Source organism: Camelus ferus, chromosome 7, assembly GCF_009834535.1.
Source record: "Camelus ferus isolate YT-003-E chromosome 7, BCGSAC_Cfer_1.0, whole genome shotgun sequence".
NCBI classification, from domain to species: Eukaryota; Metazoa; Chordata; class Mammalia; order Artiodactyla; family Camelidae; genus Camelus; species Camelus ferus.
In genome coordinates this window covers 76,455,571-76,478,264 of record NC_045702.1, presented here as the reverse complement: position 1 = coordinate 76,478,264, position 22,694 = coordinate 76,455,571, and the positions used below count along the sequence as shown (strand labels likewise).

General features: G+C 46.3%; 1 protein-coding gene across 7 annotated transcripts in view; it reads left to right on the top strand.

Moving 5' to 3' along the window:
* ATXN7L1 (ataxin 7 like 1) overlaps positions 1-22,694 on the top strand; it is a 218,317-nt gene that overhangs the window by 91,488 nt on the left and 104,135 nt on the right. Inside the window, exon 4 of one of the 7 annotated variants that reach the window (XM_014556125.2) lies at positions 10,513-11,726. The exons of the other annotated variants lie outside the window; for them this stretch is intronic. Within the exon in view, the coding sequence (XP_014411611.1) occupies positions 10,513-10,595 (83 nt within the window). The 3' untranslated portion in view covers positions 10,596-11,726. Of the gene's footprint in view, positions 1-10,512; positions 11,727-22,694 lie in introns of those variants that run through there. 7 annotated transcript variants of the gene reach the window in all.

Here is a 22,694-nt window from a genome sequence, read left to right as displayed (position 1 = left end):
TCTTCCTGGAGTCAGGTACTTCACCTTCCCTTTGGTTTAGAATTTAGTTCAAAGTACAAAATAATGAAGCTATAATGGCTTGGGGAGTTTCCTGTTTCTGGTGATACCCCTGACAAATGTCATGTAAATTAACCTGGTCCCATAGCAACTAGGCCACACATAGAAAAAAAATCACAGCGTTGCCAAGTGGTTATTGAGGAGTGTGGTTTTAGTTTCCAAACATAAAGGGTGCTGAGGAAGGCCCTACTATAGTTTTATTTTTGATTTCCAGTGTAATTTGTGATGGCCAGGGAAAGTTATGACTTAGGCTACTTCCTCTGCGATCACACTAGCACGTGACCAGTGTGCTTTTTTAACGTGTTGTGTGTGATTAGAAAATTTGTATCATCTCCCTTTTACGTGCAGAGTTCCATATATTAATTGTTTACTTTGTTATTCAAATCTTGTATATCCTCACCATTTTTGTCTGCTTTGGACTTTAATTTCTGAGAAGGGGTTTCCTATGATGGTTGTAAGTGTGTCAGTCTCTCCTAGAATTCTCACACCTTTTACTTTACAATTTTGAGGCTGTGCTAAGGATACGTATAAGCTTATGACTCATGTCATTTTAGTGGTGGAGTCTTCATCGCTCTTAATGCTTTACCTTAGACCCTATTTGACCTGATTAACACTGTTGCCCAGTTTTCTTTTGGCTGATAGGTATTTGCCTTATCTCTTTCTAATCTTTTATTTTCTACTTTCCTGTGTCATTTTTTTTAAGCGGTATATAACTGGCTTTTTAAAAAGTCCAATCTGTTAGTATCTTTTAATAGGGTAAGTTTTATCCATTTACATTTATTGTGATTACTTTTCTATTTGAACTTCTCTCTGTCTTTTAATTTGTGTTTCTGTGTACCATGTTTTGTTTGCTTTTGTTCTCCTTTCCTGCCTTCCATTAGATTAGCAAAGTTTTCTTAACCCTCCTCCCATTTTTTCCTCTGCTAGTCTGGTCACAGTACATTTTATTTTACTTATCTATTTATTTAGTGATTACCATTAAGTTTATAACATACGTATTGAATGATAATTTTTTTCTAATAAAGACTATAGTTGTTCAGGGTCTCTATCTTCTCAAACAACACATATTTATTCCATTTTCACGTACTTATTCCACCTAAAGTCAACTGGTAATTACAACAGAAATAGAAATCCTGGCTCAAAACACTGCCATGCATTTTCAGCCTCCCGACTCACAGGAAGATTAGAAGCATCCTGATCGATTTATAAAGTATGAACTTTTTGCTAATTCACTCTGTTTTACACCCTGGGATGTTTTGGGCCATCTCTCTAGTTGAGAGTGATACATTCATTCCCAGCTCATAAAAAGCTCTCTCACAAGTTCCTGGAAATGTTCTGAAGTATAATTGGACAAAAGAGGGCCCAGAATTCTACAGTCCACTGTTAGGACCTGTTCCCATAAATCCTGTTTGTCACATGTAAAGATTCCCAGTGTGACAATCCAGGGGCTCCTCCCTATTAACACCTGCTGACTTACCCCTGGATTCCCAAGGGGGTTTCTTGCTAAAATGCAGATTCGGATTCAGCAGGTCTATATTTCTAACATGCTCCCGAGTGAGCTGATGCTTTTGGTCTGTGGACCACACTTTGAGGAGCAAGTGCTTGGAGAATAAAATGTAGCTAGGAAAAGTGGAGCTGCAGCTCCAGGTCAGGGTTCCTTAATTCTTTACAGAACAGCAGAACCTGGAAGAAGCATTTTCCTTGACGTGGTGGAGTTCAGGGTCGTTTTAATTATGAAGGTCTCCTTAAGGCCCAGCAGAGCCCTCCCCACCAGTCTTCTGGCCCCGAGCCGGAAGTAAGTGCTCATTCAGCCCCCTGTGAAGTCCCCGTCACCTCCCTCCCTCTGGAGGTCAGCACAGCACATGCTTAGAGTCCCAGGCTCATCACTGTGTCATTTGGATGTGACTCTGAGTCAGTGCCCTGAGGAAGAGCCTGCCTGGGGCCAGGGACAGGCTTCTTGGTAATTTATGTTTAAGACAAGCTTTTAATAGAGATACACTTTTAAATAGTAACCAAGAAAAAGATTCTGTCCTCTTAACGGGTATCCATTTAGAGGACTCAGCTGTTGAAGCTCAAGGGTAGCATTAGGCTTAAGTTTAATCTCCTGTATACGGTAATTTACAGCACTGAGTAAAGCATTGTACGTACAACTATTTCAGTCATTTGCTGTGATAAATAGCTGTGGCTCTTGGCGGAACAGAAACGCCATCTCTGCTTTCCATTTATGAATATTGAATGGTCTCAGGCAGGCTTTTGCTGTAAGTTTTTAAAGGGGAAATCCTCACCGATCACACCTCCTCAGTGGCCCAAAATGTAATTTCCAGTGCTACGTGCACCAGTCAGATCTGCTGCACACGTGTGTTCCCGGTGAATACTGCTCAGACCACTCCCGAAACTTCCAGGTCCTAGTCCTGCTGAAGGCTGCCATTTTGCGCACAGTGCCTCGGGCTGTTAGGGAGAAGATTTAGCTGGTGGCAAGAAGCCACCTACAGGGATCAGGCAAATATCTTAGAGGTGATAATCTGATGCAGGAAAATTAGAAGGGGTGTGATCCTGTCAGATTCCTGACGGTGAGAAGATGGTGTCAGCTAGGGAAATTGAAACCAGTGAGGGCAAAAGGGGGAAAAAAATGCCCAAGCTATAAATCTTTAGGGACCCCCTCTTTAGGAACTCAGAGACACACATGCCTTCCTCCAGACTTCCCTTTGTTCAGATACTTTATTTCCTGCCAGCTGGAAGGAGGCAAAATGGATATTCAAATATGATGCTCAGGTCAAGTGACCAGATGGTCCCAGAAATCCAAGTCCAAGTCGACTGGTCACCGTAGACTCAGGCTTCTGGAAGTCCCCCCAGTTTATTTCTCACAGATGAGCTTTCTGCACCCAAGAAACTCAGAGTTTAGACTGGCCTTCTTTGGTTGGTCTCACGTTTATGAGTGCCCACTGTGTGCCAAGTATTGCATTGGATGGTGAGAGAAGGACTTGAGGGCGAACACGAGTAGAGATGGCAAAGGAGTGAAACAGTGCACTGTTGCCTGCTTTGGGATGCGGTGACGTTGACTGCCGTGACGCCGACTGCCTTCCGCTGTCACGCTCCTAAATGCCACTTCTCAGCAGTATCTCTAGAAGATGATTCCTTTGAAAACAGAGATGAGAGGCTTCTGTTCTCACTACCGCCTTTTGAGGGTGATCATATATCTTTAGAAATATCTACAGCATCTTGCCGCTTATGAAGCACTCTCATGTAGCGTGTTCATTTTCAGTAACAGCTCAGTAAGGTAGACTGGTGGGGGCTGGCTTCCCAAATTTGGAAGCTCAAAGAAGTTCAGCAACTTTCCTAACGTCATGCACCTGATAGGGGCAGAGTTGGGACTAGTACTCAGGACTCCCAACTCTCACCCCAAGGCATTTTCCATGAACAGAGACCCCATTGGGGGAAAAAATGCACAGCAGCAACAAAAGCAGTGTGTCCACTATTGGAGGCAAGTTTTGCTTTATGAAATTCCCAACCTTTGTAGTTTCGAATTCCAGACTCCTTGCAACAAACAAATACATCCTTTACTCTCTCATATCTCTTTCACCTGGGATCCGAGCTCTCTCTAATAACTACTTGAAAAACAATCTTACAGTTTTGACTCTGAAGGAACATTATCCAGTCTGCTTATAGGTTATGAGCTACCCTTTGATTTCTTGGCCAGAAGATTCCATCAGAACAAAAGTCACGGTCACTTCAACAGATGCAGAATGCAGTTGGTTGTGTTCCATGGGAGACTAAATCCACTCAGCATTCTGATTAGTTATAACGGGTGACAAGAGAATTGTGCAGACCACAACCTCCACGTATGTGTTTCATACATGTAAACCTACTAATGAGGATGGGTTTTGGCAGAAAGCTAAGCATTGATGTTCCTGCCACGTGAGCTTGGAGTTGCTTGTTAGTGTTCTGGGAGCTGGTGTGCAGACACAGATACAATACAACTTGATCTTGATAACATCTCTCACTCCCAGGCCTTTGATAAGTTTATTAAACAGGAAGATGAGAGGAAGCAATCTGGAGAGAGAATTGTGTATAAGTGGCTCAAGAGACCTGGCAGTTTAGGACTCCTTGGCCACCTCACTGTGACCTCCCACCTCTCCTTGCCCATCTGTGGAATGGGCATGGCAGCTGTGCTCCAGTTTATTATTCAAAATGATGAACTTGAGAACGCCTGGGCATGTGACTTGTCCTATAAATATGCCTCACTGCCACATGGAAAATAGGAGGTTTTAGCTGAAATGTATAATGAGGTGAGCAGGGAACATCAGTCACCAGCAGCAGGAGCGTTGCCAGAGGTGGGAGGTCTGAGGCGAGGGGACCAGGTGTTTGTCTAAGGAAGGAGAACAGAGAGACTACCTATGAAGCATCTGGGGCGGCATGGCGGAATGTTCAAAACAAACACACACAAGACAGACGTTCGGACGTCTGGCCTGAATTCCATTCAGGGGAATGGAGATGAGCCTCTGTCTTTTCACACTGCAGGCTTTGTGCTCCAGTTCTGGCACCCACTGAATTCCAGAGGCTGGGACAGAGAAAGGCTGGGACAGATAAAGGCCGGGCCTGACCAGTGCCCACATGGGGTCCGCTGCCGTGTTTGAAAGAGGGTTGTGGTGGAGAGGCAGCAGCCAGGTTAGAACAAGCCAGATCCTGCAGCCAAGCTGTCTGGGCGTGACTGTGGCTCTGCTACTGACCAGCAAGGTGACCTTCAGCCAATTCCTCAACCTCTCTGGGCCTCAGTTTCCCCATCTAAAAAAGGAGGATAATAAATAGTGGTACCTATTTCATAGATCGTCAGGAGGGTAAAATGAGTAGATATAAGTACAATGCTTAGAAAAGGCACCTGGCATCTGGGTTCATAAGCAGAAAATGAGGTGCCTCTCCAGCCTTGCGAATTCCAGCACATGGCAGAGAGGAAACACAAACTGGAGGGGTTGAGGAAAGTTCACCACCAGAGGACTGAATGTATCAACCATGACTTATATGGACATTCCCAGAGAGGAAGCATCGGCTGGAAAGAAGGGAGAAGGGTCACAGCCAGAATGATGCCCGGCCTTGACTGGACCACTGGCTGTAAGCAGAGGGGTTGTGGAGGGCTCACATTTTGCTCAGGTCTTGAAACCATCTTGAAACTCCAGTGTGCCTCTTCCTTGTTCCCAGGGAAGTTGGAAGCTTGGGGTGGGGGGGTTGGGAGGGTAGGGAGGCTTTCTGTATCTGCAAAAGCAGATTCCAGTGGCCAGTATCCTAGGAATTTTTATCTTCTTGTCTTACACAAGTCAGTCTTTCCCAGAGTCATTTGCTGATACTGTCTCTGCTCTGGAATCCTGCAAAATCATTCCTCTGTTATCTGTCTGCCTCAACATGGGAAAAATCCCTGTCATCTGGAACTCTTCTCCAGTGCCTGCCATCCTGCCTCACAGCAGTGTGTGGGCAGGTCTGCTCTCTGCTGCACACATCTGCGGAATGACTGGATTTCAGGCTTGCAGAGCCAGTGTCTTTAAATCCACTGGTGAAAGGAGACAGCAATCATCTGCCGGTTGGTGTTTGCCAAAAGGTGGCCTTATAACGGGATGAAGTGATGGCTGCTGGCATGAAACCTGCTTCCCCCTGGGCGTACACCCAGCCTGAACAGTTCCTTTAAAACCAGAAGCAATTTGTCATCTTTTGATTCTCTTCCAGCACCGTCCCTGTCACAGGTAGATAAATGAGGCGGCACATGGGTGTCCAAATGCAGGATCATCTAATCCCAGCGGTTTCTCGCGGAGAGCCGTCACTCCGCAGGGATGGAGAGCACAGTGGCGGGGGGGCGGTCCCTGACTTCGGGATTGTAACCATAAGCAAATTTTTTCCTCGTGTGTGCCATTTATATGCATGAAATGCTTTCTCAGAATCTCCCAGCCTCCAGTGTGCCATCGATAGGTGCGTTTCTCATTTCAGAATCCTGAAATAAATCATGCATTTGTGAGCTCAACATCTCATGTCCGTAGTTCCACAGAATGCCACTCATCAAATCAGTGTCTCAGCAGAAGCCAACAAGTACCCCGAATTGAAAATAGATAGGGGTTGGATTTGATGTCCTAAGAGCCTTGACTACAGAAAGCCAGTGGGAAACATGGATGTGTTTCAGTCCATCTCGAGTCGCCTGCTCTGTATGTGGCTTGAAAGATACTGGCTTGATTTTCCACACAGCCTGCGTGGACTTTAGATTTTTTTTGTTGCATAAAACTGAAGTCACCAGGTTATTCCCAAGCATACAATAGGCAGAAGATGTCTCCTGATGCCTCTTGGCTGCCTCATGGGTGAGCCGTGATGCCCTTGTAAATGAAGGCTAGGCCTGTGTGATGCATGAACTTGGCTGGCCAGGGCAGGCCTTGTACTTGTGCCAAAGGGCTGAGTATGTTGCTGGTCCGGCCAGACAGCTGTGATTTCTCCTGTGGCCACTGGTCACACCCTTCATCCCCGCAGCTGCCGGATTAACTGGGCATCTGTGGTCACAAGGGCCCAGGCTTGGCTGACTTAACTCAAGTTCATCCCCAACCACAGGAAAGTCATCTGCCCCAATAGAGTGTTTCAGCAAGTCCTTGAGCATCACTGAGGCAGCCTGAGAAAGGAGAAGATGTGGAGCATCTTCTCAAAGCTGAGTCTGCTGAGCATGGAGCAGATTCTCACACAGGCCACGATGCTGGGGACCAGAAAGAGTTTAGGGCCAGCTCCTGATTCTCTGTGGTATGGAAGGAGAAATCTAGCATGAACTTGAACACTTAAAAATAAATCCCCTGGTTGAGCTTTCACCAGTGGTTCATACTAGCCGTCTTCTAGGGGAGGTGTTATTTCCTCTTGTATTTCTCTAATTAATCAGTAGTTTTAATGAGCAGCAAAATGACCCAGTGGGGCTTAGTCTACAGCACATGATAATTTGCATGGTGTTAAAAGATGGGTCTGGGTTCCTGTTCCTGCCTCTTCCAGCTTCTGTTCTTCATCTACAGACTGTGTTGGCTGCATCTGCTTTATAAGGTTGGGGAGGATCAAGTGCGTTAAGGAGTGGAGCTATTCCGAGTCCAGCCATAGGAAGAACATGGTACATCTTAGCTGTTATGCCTTCCTTATACTTACAGAAAAAGAGGGGAGGAAGTGTGGCTTCATGGAAGATGATGAAACAGCAGGATAGCTTGTTCGTTAAAGGACTGGCACAAAACTCAGTGCATCTTTAAGGTGATTTTTCATTTCATTCATGGTGAAATCACATAATCTTTTTTTTTAAGCTAAAAAGGCTGAGCCAGCTGTACACGATATATTAAACCCACACACTTACTTACTTTAGAAAAGTTACTATTTTGAGAGTATGATCAATCCTGAGGGGGAAAAAAATTTTTGTGTGTGTGCCTCCTGCCCATTGAAAAGACTCTATTCATGTAAAGAGTGGTTTCCATTTCTTGGATCAGTGTCTTCGAATTCTGCTCTCTTCTCAAGCTTTGTCATAAAGCAAGGGACGGGAAGACTGTGAAATCCTTGAGGAAGCAGTTCATTCTAATTCCTCTTGGTTGCCCCCGAGTGTCTGGCAATTAGTAGGCACTCAGTCAATGTTGAAGGAAGGCAGGAAGGCAGGAAGGCAGGAAGGCAGGAAGGAAGGAAGGAAGGAAGGCAGGCAGGTAGGCAGGCAGGCAGGCAAGGCAGGCTTTAGATGTTTAATCCTTTAAGTCAGTGATATTCAGCCTTTAGCCATGCCATCAGAATTGTTCATTGTGGGAAGTGGGGGTGGGGGCTGTTAAAACACAGGCTGGACCTCACCCCCAGAGTTTCTGATTCAGTGGGTCTGGGGTGGGGCCCCAGAATTTACATTTCCACCAAGCCTGCGGGTGCTGCTGATGCAGTTGGCCCCAGGGCTATACTTTGAGAACCACTGCTTTGAGGGCCACTCCACTGCTTAGGTCCCCTGCCTTTTTTTTTTTAACCGTTTCCAAGCCTTCCAAGAGATTGACGCCTGTAACTGTCTGACCTTGGCCCACAGAACTGAGAGAGATTTTATAAAATTTACTAGGATTTGATCAGATGGAAGAGTTGCCTGGATTTTTTTTTTAATCAAAAACTACATATTGCCCCTCGTGCGATTATGAGAGAAGTGAGAATCAGATCCCCTCCTGCTTCTTGACTGTGGCAGGGCTGGAGTAGCGGCGCACACCTTGCAACGTTTAAGCCAGACTGCATCTCCGTCCAGTTCTGGAGTCCACATTTAGCGTCAGATACACTTAACTGCAAAGCTGAAAGGAGACCGTGACCTTTTGCAGAAGCTGCAGATGAGCAAAAAGGGTACAGGAGAGGAGCCTATGATACATAAGGAACATGTTACTTTGCAGAGTCTTTTCCTGCTGGCTGTCAGGCCTGAGTGAAGTCATTAAGCCCCACCGGGTTCAGAAACAGAAGAGAGTTTCGTGGCCTGAGGAAGACTGCTCTCTGCCAAAAGTCGTTCTCCTAATTCCGGTGTCACTTTGGGTGGCAGACAGGGAGCTAGAAGTCCAAACCCAGGCCCCGGGAAACTCCTCCCCTCCACCACCCGCTTGTCAGCAAAGAGCCCTCGAGACTGCGAGGACACACACCAGGCGCCAGGGACGAACCAGTAGAGGATACCAGAGGGACCCCAGGCTCCCTGAACAGAGAGATCAAAATGGAACCTGAGAAGAGAATTGAAGGGAGGGAGGGAGGGGACCAGAGCCTTCCTCTGAGGTAGCGACAGTATATGAGTAACCTATTGCTCCATAACAAATGACCCCAACAATTAGCAGCTTAAAACTATAAATATTTATTGTCAAGACATGGGGGTGGCTTAGCTGGGTGGTTGTGGCTCAGGGTCTTTCACAATGTGGCAGTCAAACTGTCACCCAGAATTGCTGTTGCCTTAAGGCTCGGCTGGTGTTGGAGACCCACTTCCAAGACGGCCTCGGTTCCTCACTTTCTCTCCATAACGCTACTCACAGCATAGCGGTTCACCTCCCTCAGAGCCAACCACCTGAGGAAGAGAGGGGGAAGCAAGATGCTTTTTATGACCTAGTCTCAGAAGTGACACACTGGCTATGACTTCTGCTCAAATCTGTTGGTTACGCATGACCAAGTCTGGCCCACACTCAAGGGGCAGGGGATGAGGCTCCACCTCTTGAAGGAGCACCACCACCGAGGGAGCCTCTCACACCCTCCTCTTGCTGTGCTCAGAAAAGCACAAGGATAACTGATACAGGGCCTTTGGTGAAAAGACAGTGAGAACTTTGGAAAAGACCCCCGAGGGGGCAGTGGGGTTTTGCCTGATTGGGCAGAGGTGGTGGAGCAGAGGAGAGGCATTGGAAACTCTGTGGGCTTTGAGCCCACCATCCTGTACGGGTCATGCAGACCCCTACTCTCTTGCTTAAAAGGGACTGAAGCTACCTATGAGTCCCAAGGCTCAGCTTTGGGCCCAGAGAAGAGAAAGAAGGGGTTGGCTGCTTAGAGCCAGTTCTGCACTGGAGAGAAAGCAATAAACAGCACCATGTATCTTCTAGGTTACCTGGCCCACCAGGTCCCCAGTAGGGAGAGAACAGGGACTTAAACCTGAAGTGTGGTCCTGGAATAAAGAGGAGCTTCTGAGCTGTGCCTCTCAGGAGGGTATTTGGGGGCTGGGGGGTGGAATGTTAGGGGCTGGGGGGAAGCATCACTCCTTTTTGGTAACGGGATCCCACTCAGGATGATGGCTCAGCACCGCCAGGCACAACTGCGGTCAGCCCTCTGTGCCTGTGGCTCCTGGGTCCCCCACAGACATCCTCCCACAGGGGAGATGTTCACCTGCCACCCCACCTGCTCCATGAATGGATTCTGCTTAGCAGTCTGCTCTGGAGGATGCAGGACCATTGGTGGTCATATCGCACTGTCTGTTCTTATCTCCCCCATCATCCCCAGGGAATAAGCTAATCAAACTTGCTGATGATTTTACACTGAGAAGGAGATAGCTAATAACTTGGATGACAAGTATTAGAATACAATGTGATGTGGATAAATTGGGTCCATGTATTAAGGGCTATAAAATGAGATTCCATCAAGGCATGAATAATGGTGCCTGTGGAAAGGATTAATCAAATACCCTATTAAAAGGTATAGGAATTCTGGTCAGATAGCCTCTGTTTAATTATACTCCTGCCCCTACCCACACCCCGACTCCATGCCCCCTGAAACTGCTTTCTACTATGAGATATATAGAAAAGAGTTTAGAGGAAATAATTGGAAAATTGGGACATACATTTTGGTAGAACAAGATCATGAAGACAGATTTAAGCAACCAGTGTTTAATTTAGAGGGGGAAAAAAAGGCAATTGGCATGAGTAATCGTTTACAAATGTAATTTCCAAAGGAGCCCTGTTGATACCATTCAGCAAATGCCAACAAAGCATTTACTTTCCAAAGGGAGAAAGCAAGACAAGAGAAATGAAGGCATCTTCAGGAATGGACCGGAGAACAGCCAAGCCATAGAGCAGAAGCAGGTGTGAGCACAGACAATACAGAAGATAAGAGTCAACTTCTGAAAGATCTCGGAGGACTGACATTGTCTGGAGAAGGCTTCCTGAAAGAGGAGACTCCCGCAGAGCCCCAAAGTGTGGACAAGCTTCCATGTACCGCAAATTCGTGAGCACACTCTGGTGACAGGGTTTAGGGAGAAAATGGGCTGGAGCAGAGCAGGGGGCACCTGTGGGATTCTTCCCTCCATTTCCACCACCACCACCACCACCCTGATCCAGACAATCATCACCTCTCACCTGGATAACTACAAAAGCCCTCCAGATGTTTTACCTGCTTCCACTCTTGCTCCCCTAGAATTCATTCTGCACATGGAAGTTAGACTCAGAGTTAATCATATCATTCACTTGACTTGTGGCTTCACATTGCTCTTAAGCTAAAAGTAAATATCATTAGCATGGCTACAAAGTCTTGCGTGGTCTCAACCACATCCTGTGCTGGGCTCCCTTTCCTTCTCTATATGCCAGTCAAAGTGGCCTTTAAAATTTCAGCACATTGGGTCTTCCTGCCACAGGGCCCTTGCACGTGCTTTTCTGGCTCTGTATATGATTTTCTTTCATCTCCTCTTCCTGAAGCTCTGATTCATCCTTCAGAATGCATCTTAATGACTACTTTCTCTTGAAAGACTTCCTGATTTTCATAACTAGGTTTGCCCTCCCTCATACCTTAAAAACAAATGTTTGTTGGGTAGATATATAATTAATATCTGTCTCCCCTACTAGGCCACAATCTCCATGAGGGCAGGGACCCAGACTTTGCATCCCCCAGAACCTAGCACAATTTAAATGAATAAGTATTGGCTGCATCATGACATTTCATTAGGAATAATCAGACTAGTTGAGAAATTCTACTTGACCAGTATGTAGGAGTGTGCCACGGTGAATTTGTACTGGCATAAAACCCTGAATTCATGTCCAGACTCTGCCACCTGCTGGCTATGCTGTTATGAATAAATCCCATGTCCTCTCAGAGCCTGTTTCCTCCTCTGTAAAATGGAGGTACCAATAGGCACCTCACATGGTTGTAGCAAGAAGTTAATGAAATAATATAAAAGCATTTTCAAATGTAAAACCAGGCATAAATATACCTTGTCATTTTTCCTACTGGCTGGCTCAATTAGGTCATTAAACATCTGTAAGATGGATGGATGGATGGATGGATGGATGGATGGATGGATGGATGGATGAACAGATTATCGGTTATGGAACCAGTACAAGAGCCAGGAGGGGAACCTGGCATAAGGATAGCACAATGGAAACCAAAAGAGGTTAGAATTTTACGAAGTAGGAGGAGTCTTGCTGATCGCCCAGAATATCACAAAGAAGAGGACAGGTGAGAAGAATGAGGAGGGGAAAAAGTCATTTAATTCGAGTCGAAGGAAGTTACTGGTGACCTCAGAGCAAGTCCTCCTCAGCCTTTTCTTGTTGTCTGTGCTTTCACTGACATGCCTTAATTGTAACTTAATCCCTTTACTGATTTTTATCTTTTTGGGGGTGGAAATCAAATTGATTTGCACGTACAGCAGAATTGGCGAGATTACTCCAGCTGCTGCCAGCAGGTGCTGACAAGTGAAGAAGTGAACGTCAGAGGATAAGAAAATACACTAAACATTTATTTTAATAAGGCCTAGAAAACCTGAGTTATTTAATATTTGCCATGGATAATTAGGTTTCGCTTTCAAGGGTTGTTTCACGTTTAACTCTCTGCGTTCCGGTAAGAATAGGGCTGTATCTGTAGTCAGGGACCTGGGGGATGAGATCCATCTAAGAGCAACTGCTCATTCATTTTTGTCTCTTTGATCACCCCCCACTTCCAACCACAACCATCCACGCTGGCTAAGTCTCTCACACACACGTGTGCGCGCACACATGCACACCAGCCGAGCTCCTAGTCCTGTTGATTGGTTACTCCTGCATCATGGTGGCCGAGCTCACCTTCCTGCTGGGCCCTGATCCAGCCAGTCTGTCTGTCCAGAAACACAAGGACAAAACCTCCTGCTTCAGACAGAATAGTGTAATGGTTCACAGCTCAGCTCTGCCTCGTTGAGCGTCCACCTTCTCCTAGCTTCAGTATCATGTGTAGAAAATGGGTGTAATCATGCTTCCTCAGTGGGGTACTGTGAAGATTAAATGCCATGATGCCTGTCACGTGCTTAGACCGAGCCTGACCCAGCCTAAGTAGTGATTTCATAGAAGCCAGGAAGCCATGATGGATGTAACCCCCTTTCCAAGTTCTCTTCTGTCTTTGAGCATCACTGCTGGCCACCAGCCCAGTCTGCCCTTTCAGAATTTCCCATGGTGGGTGTTTCATTCAATGGGTAGCTTTTAGAGGCTGGAGTTAGATATCTTAAGACGACGAGTCCATGAAGGGGTTTGGGGTGGGGGTTGTGGTGGAGGCAGAGACAAGGCAAGTGTTCAGGAAAGAACTCTGCAGAATTCCCAGGGATCCAGAGGTGGGGCCTGGAAGGGCAGCGGGGCCAGCCAGGGAGACGAGGGTTCGACTTGAAACAACGGAGTAACGGTGACACCAAGCCCAGCAGGAAGGAGCTCCAAGAAGGAGCATCAGACATTTCAGAAAAGTAGACGAGACAGTAACTCAGAAAAAAAGCTTCTGAATCATATTTGCCTTTTCAGTGAATTCAAATTAACTTAGTTTTGAGAATTTTAAACACACACATCGTAATCATTGGAAATACCCTAGAGCATTGTAAGAAGCGGGGTTGGAAATCACTTTACCATCTAGCTCTAAGAGCAGGAACCCAGTATTGGAAGCAGATTTTGAAAACTCCTGAGCCCAGGAAAGAACTCAGTCTGGCTGTCAAATCAAAGCAAAGCCCTGCTACTCCCTGCCTCGATGTTGTCTCCACTGTTAGCAGGGAGGAAGACACACACTCCTGATTTCTTTCTCAAATACGATCCCTAAAAGGACCAAGGAAAGAAATAAGAATAGAAAACCAGAATGTGATCAGATACAGCCTCTGCCTAATTCCTTTTATCCCCTCCACCATGTCTTTTAGGCCCCTTTTTTGGCTGTACAACCAATGCTGTAGTGAAGTTTTGAAGGTGTTGTCGGTGGCCTGTGGGGTTTAAAGAGTGCCTTGACTTTTGAATTTTTTATTGTATCCATCAATTTGGGAGCCTTTTTTTTTCTAGTGCAAATCAAAGCACACTCCATACATATTTAATTTTAAGCATTAAAAAAAAAAAACCTTCCATCTCCGAGTACGACACTGTTCATTTCTTTTGTCCATTATGTGGGTGCCACTGCCTGGCAGCATATCATTTAGGGTCCTGGGCCTACCGGGGGTGTCTGGAGGTCACTGTTAAGTGGATGTGCACTTCTTTATTAAGTCAATATTTGATAGAGCCTTTTGAAAATGCTAATAAGTATGTTTGTGGGACTGCCTGCTAAGATTAGAGGAAAGAAAAAAATTTAAAGCTTACTTTTATTGCTCCAAACCATAAGTAAATGGCCAGATCTATCTTCCTTTCATTTCTCCTTTATATTTATTTCTTTTGGTGAGTCTGGTTAGTGGTTTAGATTCCTTAGGTTTTTTACTACATCCAGCCTCCTATTATGCAATCCTCTCTGATAAAACCTAATGGTATATATACAACCCTGGACCCTGGAGCATCACATGACACCAAACCCCATGCCGAATGTGTTTCCTACTAAAGCAAACTACAGTGGAAGATGTTAAAGAGAAGCATTCCCCCGGCCAGTTCCAACTGCAAAAAGAAAAAAAAAAATTCATGAATCACTAGTTCCACAGAGAGCTCCCCCCAGATCACGTTTTTCTCCCTGCCTCATTACCTCTGTTGTGAGAGCTCCCTTTGCCCACACACTCCTGAGAAAGTGATTCTGGTGGGTTGGGCCCTCCTTAAGAGCATGGCTTGCATATAGGATTTTTTAAACACGTGATTATTTGCATTAAGAATGAGTACTCCTGGACGTGTTGGCCTGCACCAGGGGCAAAACCGAGACAGTAGAAAACTGCAGGGTAGACGGCCTGAGTCTTCAACAGATAAATTGTAAGAAAAGGAAACAGATGAAGGGGACCTGATTGCTTAAAAGGAGCTTAAAAGACATCTAAAAAATGGGCAAAACTAAACTCCAGTGTCTAAGGATGCACACTTGGGTGATAAAACCGTAAATGAACAAAAGGAGTAAAGACCTGCAGTGGGGAGTGTGGTTGCTTTGGAAGGAGGGAGGGACTGCGACTGGGACAGATGCACGGAGGGGCCCTGGCGGCCGGCGGGGTTCCCTTCCTCCACCTGGTATCTACTACAAGGGTGTTTGCCTTCTTAGTCCCAACGCAGTGCATTTTGTGTGTGTGGGCTTGGGTGTCTTGTGCTTTATTTTGCAATACAAAGTTTTCTTTTAATGAGCCCGCTTGGGATTCACGTCACCTACAGTCTTTTCAGGAATGTGGCTTGGGCTAGGGGTTGGGGGGTGGTTCTTATAATAAAATATGTCTTACTTTTCTCACTAAGAGGAATACTGTAATTTCAGCGCTGGAAATGCACCAGTGGGATTATCTGGTGGCTTGGTCAGCACTGAAAAAGATGGTCTATTGATGGAGATTTTGGGGGGTTCTGGCTACTGAAGACTCCCCTGGTCTTTCTTACTGAATTTCATTTATATAGTTAATTATCTAGTTCCTTGCTTTTTATAATGGATTAAGCCCTTGCAAACCCTCCTCGCCTGAAGTAAAGCTGGAACCCTGACAACAGCCACACTGCTCCTGCCCTCAGTTCCTCCCTGATCTTGGGTCATCTTTAAAGACCACGGGGTTTGCTTGATGGGCTTACCTTACTTCCTCCACCTCTGTTGTCCCTGTAGATGCCAGTGTGAAGTGGCCGCCTTAGTGGTGTGACTTTAAGGTGACCTCTGCCAGACTTGTCCCTCAAGCTGGGGCGTCACTCCTTTACTGCAGGGCGTTCATCGGGGCATTGACCACCTTAGTATGCATAAGTTAGATCAGAGTTCGTTTCAGTAGAGGGTGAACTCCTGAGGAGCAGGACTCTGGAAGCCTGGGGCGAGGGCCCCATAAGGGAAGACCCAAAGGGGAGTTGGTAGGAGTTTACCTTTTCTTCTTATTCTTCTTCTGATCAGACCTGGCCTCAAAGTGTTAATATTTTTCAGCTTCAATCTAGAATCTCACCAAGACACAACATTTCCGTCTGTCCCTGGGGCTACATGAAGCTAATTGTCCAACTCTGTCAGTGCACAAACCTGCGCCCAAACCTATTTGAGATTGAACAGTGTAGGTCAGCTCCGGGAGGGCGGGGACCTTATCTGGTTTTGCTCCCCATTCAACTCTCAACCCCTGGCATGGGGCTTGGCACCTAGTAGATGCTCACTAAGCACTTGGTGAACAAATGAACGGATAAACAAGGGACCAGGCCGACATACAGTTTACAGCAGCAGAGGAAGCACAGACGGGCAGTGAGAAAGCCACCACTGTCACTTTACAGGCTCCTGGGGACATCACTTTCCCCTCCCCACAAGCATCTCCTTATCTGCAGCCTAGGGTTGACCACCTCTGCTCAGTGCCCCTCTGTCCTCAATTAGAACATTCGCCAGTACCTTGTTCTTGGGAAGTGGCAGCTCTTATCACATTTCTCCCACTTGTCTAGCAGTTTGGGGCCGTAGAAGTATTCTCCCACACATCATCTAAATTTGCACTACTGAACAGTCCCATGAGGTAGGTAATTCCCACTTTATAGAGGAGGAAACTGAGGCCAAGAGAAGGATTAAAATGACTTTTGAAGGGCAGAGCTAGATGTAGAACCTGGAGCTTTGGGTCCCCCTGTCCAGCATCCTTTCCGCTGCACTGCCCTAGGCACTCCTGGAGAGCCAAATAGAGGGGGACCAAGGGTCAGCCCTTGCCTTCAGGAAGCTTAAAATCTAATTCAGTTTACTACCGTGAACTACAAACATAGGTCAGTAAAGATATTGTCTTACTGTCCAATCCTTCCTTAGTTTTCTTTCACAGAGATGCCATGAAAGGTTGTTTGGCTGTTGTTTTTTCTTAGAAAGATTCTCTGTGCAAACTTACAGGGTATAGACTGGGGTGGCTCAGCAGCCTTCGGCTGTCTGCAGTCGTTGGGAGGGGAGGAGGCAATAAACAATAGAAACCCCAAGGAAATCCCAGAGACCTTATTTTTACCAGCAGTGTCAGCCTCACACTGCAGCGGATCTCATTAGAAATAACCATGTTGTGGACAGAAAAAGGAAACCAAGGGGTCTAAACAATCCATGATCTAGATAACCGTTTCCTGACACTGGCATGTCTGGAACAGAGTTAACACTGCTGCCTTGCACACACGGATGTCCGTGCTTTTGGACTTGCCTCCCCCTGTCCCTTTCACATTTCTTGCCTCGTATAATGCTCTCCATGGCCCCACGCAGGAGATGGGGCTGTCACTGAGGCTTAGGGGCATTACATGACTTGGCCGAGGCCCCACGGCCGGTTAGTGGCATTGCAGGAACTTGAACCCAGGCTGTTCCTGGCCGCTACCTCTTTTCCCACTTCCTTTCCTTCAGTGGCCTCTCTTGGGCTTCTCTTTCTGCCGTCCTTAAGAAGGACCCAGCAGTGGCAGCTCCACCACCCGTGTGCCCACAGCCCTGGCTGTCACCAACACTTCCTCGCATTATAGTGGTTACGTGTTCACTGACCACTTTGCTGTGTTATAATCATTTAATTAGTCTATGCCTAGGAGGAAGAGATGCTTTATTTAGAAGCTTAATAGTGAAAACTTCTGAGTCTCTGGTTCACTGTGAGTTTGTTGGCTTTGGGAGGATCTCAGGATCTGCCCACTGTGCTCCTGATCCACTGAAACTGAGAGGTTAGCCGGGGAGGGCTTTGTCCAGGACACAGCCAGTGTGCCAAGTAGGGTTGCAGCTAGGTTCGAGAAGGAAAGACAGACAGAGGCAGCAAGGCAGGATATGAGAAAAACACCATTTTAGCCAGATCTCTTTATGCTCCTCTTGGGGCCAAAAAAGAGTAAAACTTTTCATCTGGGACCCCAGCCTGGGGACAGCACTGAGGTTCATGTTCATCTGTCAGCCTCAATTGCATGTTAGGTTGACCTGGATATACAGTTTGCATATGTGTCATGTATCCTGATGGCAGGCCTGGTATCCATTGTTTAAAACTCCGTGCATGGTTCCAGTGTACAGCCAAGCTGGAGAACCAAGGGTGTTGGTGGCTTGTCAGGTGTCCACTTGGCTGGGCTGAACTACATTTCCCAGAATTCCCTGTCCTCTGGGTTGCTCATTGGATGAGCTGCAGAGAGATCCAGGGAGAGCTGGAGGATGGAGGGGCAGCAGCAGCTGTTTTGTAATGTCCGTTGTTACCTGTCAGCTGCTCCCGTCGCTGGCCCTGGCAGCAGCCAGATCTGCAATTTCTCCATCTTCCCCTGGATCCTCCTTCAGCTTCCCTGACTCCTAGGCCAAGTATGTGTGTTTAGCTCCTTGATGAAGGGCCCTGGCTTCTGGGGGATGCACATAGCTTTGAGGTCAAAGGCAATAAGAATAGACAGGAGTTTCAGTCTGTTTCAGTTAAGGCTTGTGGGCTCCAGATTGTTCTTGGTCTCTGCCACTTTCTGTCCTCCTTTCCTTCCTACTGCCTACCCCCGTGGACTTCACGCTTCCGCTTTAGACACAAAAATAACAGCCTTAGAGACACCATTTAACCAGCAATTGCTATGTGAAAGGTCAAATATCTGGAATAGATCCATAGATAGACAGGTACATGAACGTATATGTTTGGATCTAGCCGTGTAGCTCTGCTTCTTGGATTGGATGCTGACTGATACAGGGGGAAGTTCTGTTTAAGAAAAGAGGTACGCGCGGCTCTGATTAGAGGGGAAGGGAGGTCTGACAGCTCTCTGTCTCTGCCCCCAACCCCCAGGGTGACGCCTGAGGGGCCATAAGTGGTCTCCAAGTCTGGGGGTGCATGGGAAACCCCTGTGAAGAATCAAACATGCAAATTCTTGGGCTTCACCTCACATTTAGGAATCAGAATCTCAAAGGATTGGGTCCGAAAGTGAGAATTTTTTTAAAAGCCTCCTTTACCCTGTCCTTTCTGGAATGCTGGTAACTTCCATTTCTTGATCTGGGTGCTGGTTACATGAGGGTGTTTTGTACATCCAGCGTCGTCGGGCAGCACACTTGTGATTTGTGGCCTCTCTTGTGCACGTGTTATACCTCGATTTAAAAAAAAAAAAAAAAAAAGCCCTACCCCCTACCCTTCCACTCCTCCTAATCCCATGTTACATTGACTGGCCAAAATTAAGAACCACCGGACTAGAAAATTCCTTGCACCCTTCCTGGCAAAATTCAGAGAAGAGGAACAGAAAAAAAATTCAACAATTGAGGAATAGTTAAGATGCATCTGTAATCCTAGTAATGCAGTTATTACAACATTAAAGAAGAATATGAAACAGTGAGGCAACGGGCCAGCTTGAGGAGATAGAAGTAGGTTTCAAGGGGGGTGGGAGGGGGCAGTCCAGAAGATCACATTGGAGCCAGACCACGGAAAGCTTTGAGTGTTAACCGAGAAAAAGGAAAAGCCACTTTCAAAGGGTGAGGGCTTTATTTTAAGGAGCAGTGAGGAGCCCCTTACAGATTTTGAGAATGGTGATTGATAAAAGTGACATTTTTTGAAAATGCAATTGTAAAGATAAAATTATATTATCCATCATGTTTAACTGCTCACAAAGTACATGTTTGAAATGCAAACTGGTGAAGGACAGAGCAGGCCTGGCACTGGGAGTAGGGATTTACCTTCCTTTGGTGTGAATACAGGCTTTTCCATCTCAGCTTCTTTCTGAAGTGCCTGCAGTCTATACACTCTGTTCTGGAATGCACTTAAATAGGAAAAAAAAAAAAAAAAAAGGTAAAGCCCCAGTTCTCCCATCGAAAGCCTGAGAGGTTCCTATGGGGCACAGCTGTTACAGGTACAGTAAGATTTTATAATCACAGTGCAGGTAGAAACTTTATAAGCTGATTCATTTTTTAGTAATGTGAATTTAATTACGGGGACTATTTTTTGAGATACAGCTGACATATAATGTATTTGTTTTAGGTATATAATACAATGCTTTGGTCTATATATGTATTTTTTTTAATTCACCAAATCAGTAATGCATGTACCTACTAAAAAAATTCAAAAGTACCCAATGGGTCCACGCCGACAAGTCACCCTCCTCCCCTTCCTCCCACCACCCATTCACCCTCCCCAAGGCCTTGGCTGTTAAATCCTCCCAAAGATGGGCAAGCATAGATGGGCTTATTTCTTCTTCTTTTTTTTAATAAATGGAGGTGTAGTATATGCACTCTTCTGCTCCTTGCTTTTTCGACTTAATGGGCTCATTCATTACTTTAACAAATGTATACTGAGTTCCTATCCTGTGCCAAGTGGCAGGAGTACAGGGGGAACCAGATTCCCAGGCTCTCAGAATTAAGGGGATAGAAACAGTAAACAAATAAGTCTGTGACGTCAGGTGAGAAGAGGTCAGTGTGGGAAGGGCAGGGAGCGCTCCTGTACACAAGCTAGTCGGGGAAGGCCCATCTGAAGAGGCTTGAGGCTGGGCCCTGTGTGACAGCAGAGGGAGGCCTTGAGGATACTTGGCCAAAGGGCTCTGAGGGGCAAAGGGAGCAGTGAAGGACAGACCCTGAAGCTGGCCATGCTTCTGGGACAATGAAGGAGCAGGGTACCTGAGCTTCTTGGGGTAAAGCCTAGTGAGAAAGGAGTGCACCACACGGGAAGGCCCAGGCAGGTAAACCCTTGTAAGGACTTGGGTCTTATTCTAAGTGAGACGGAAGTTCTTGGACAGTTTTGAGCTGAGGGGAGATGGGCTCACTTCAGCTGCTGTGTGGGGAGCATATGGTGGGAAGGCGGAGAGAGGGTCAGACACCATTAGAAGGTGCCTGTGGAAGTCCAGGCGAGAAACCACGGTGGCCTGTATCAGACTGGTGATGGTGGCACTGGGGAAAAGCGTGTCTGAATTTATCTGGAAGAGGGGCTAATAGCATTTGCTGGTGGTTCGGCTGTGGGATGAGAGACCACAGGAAGTTAGGGTGACCCTTAGGCTTGGGCCTGGACAGCTGGGTGAATGGTAGTGCTGGACCTTGATGCAGAAAACAGGGGAGGGGAGAAATCTTGCATTCGGTTTGGGATGTGTAACATTAGACGTGCCAAGTCAGTGGGCAGGAGTTGGCAGATGGCTGGATACGGGATTCTGGACGTCAGACAGAGGTCAGGGTCAGAGAGACAAATCCGAGGCTCATTAGCATATAGGTGGTCCTGAGAGCCCTGGAGACAGATGAGATTAGAGCAGCTGGCCAGCGTTTTTCATACTGTGGTTCCTCTGGAGTAAATGGAGAGAAGGACCTTGACCTTAGGGCCTCCAGCCCTCTCCTGACAGGGCCCCCCAACTATTGCCCCAAAGGCCAAGGGAATCGATGATCCTGTCATAGCTGTCACTCCTTTGCAGCCGAATGCATTGTGTGGTGTCACAGGGCGAAGTGAAGAAAGAGCCCTGGGCGGGGGTCAGGACCTGGAGTCCAGGGTCAGCTCAGGCACTGTCAGCTGTGTGACGGCCAGCCTAAGTTCCCTCCCAGCCTGGTCCAGTCACCTGGAGGGTTTGAATTAGGTGATCTCGGAGGACCTTCTAGCTGTAACATCGTTTGCCTGTAAATCAAGTGGTAAGAAGAGTACAAAAGGAATTCTGATACATCACCCACATTTAAACAAATAAACATTACAAAGTGAAAAGGAGATAGTGCAATCAATTGTGGAGTGCTGTTAGGTGGGGAGGAAGGTAATTTCAAACTTAGGGAAAAGTTGCAATGATAGTTCGAACACTTCCCCCACCATATGTTATACGTGCGCACGCGCGTGCGTGTGTGTATACACTTTCACATTTTTAATATATTTTATACATTTTTAAACTGTTTGAGAGTAAGTTGCAAATATCATGTCCCTTTACTCCTAAACATTTCAGTGTTTATTTCCTAAAAACAAAGGAATTCTCTTATATAACTGTAGTACAGTTACCAAAATCAGGGAATTAATATCACTGATACAGACCTAATTCAAATTTTGCCAATTACCCTGTATAGCCAAAAAAAAAAAAAAAAAAAGTTAAAAATCCAGGATGACCTGTGCATTTAGTTGTGATGGCTAGTTAGTCTCCTTTGCTCAGGGACCATCCTTCATTCAAGCCTTGACACTTACAAAGATTCTAAGCCATACATTTTGTAAAATGTCCCTCAGTTTGGTTTGCCTGATGTTTCCTCATGGTTATTTTCAGGTTTTGCACTTAGGGGTGGAAGGCTCTTTAAAGGGCGTAAGATCTGAGTCTGGGAAGTTGGGACAAGGATGAACAGAGATCAGGACAGCCATCTGGGTGGAGACCCGACCGCTCAGAAACTTGAATGTGAAGTAAAAGAGAAGATTCACTTAGTGCTTACACAGCATATGTGAAATACATTCTGAGCTAACATTTTGGCGAGAAAGGGGACCCTATCCCCAGTAGACTTATTCTTCCCTACTATTCTGAACATATCTGATAAATCCGTGCTTCTGTGAAAGTCTTACGTGGGCAGTGACTCAAGGGGCGACACTGTTCCTCTTGAATGGGAGAACTGAGGCCCAGGGAACATGCACATTAAGGGGCAGAGAGGGGATTACTCCGGGCCTGGGCCTCCGAGCTCACACACTTTCCACTCGACTGTGCTATTTCAGACCTGTTAGATCGTTTTCTCCATCATCCCTTGCTTGGCTTTTCTCAAAACAAGGCTTAAATAAAGACTCTATCTCCGTTTTCAACTCACGTCAATGATTGGTACTTGACTCAGGATCACTGTGATCGAGGGCATAATTTGCACAGATGCGAAGACCAATTTTGTTGTTACTGAGGCAGAGAGATCTGTTTCCTCAGATCTCAGTTATCAAACAGAGTTGGAGGGAACCAATAACCACCAAAGTGTTTTGCTGGCTAATTCTGAAAGGAAGTCTTGCCACCTCTGGCATTGTGAGTTTTTATGGCAGTAGACCA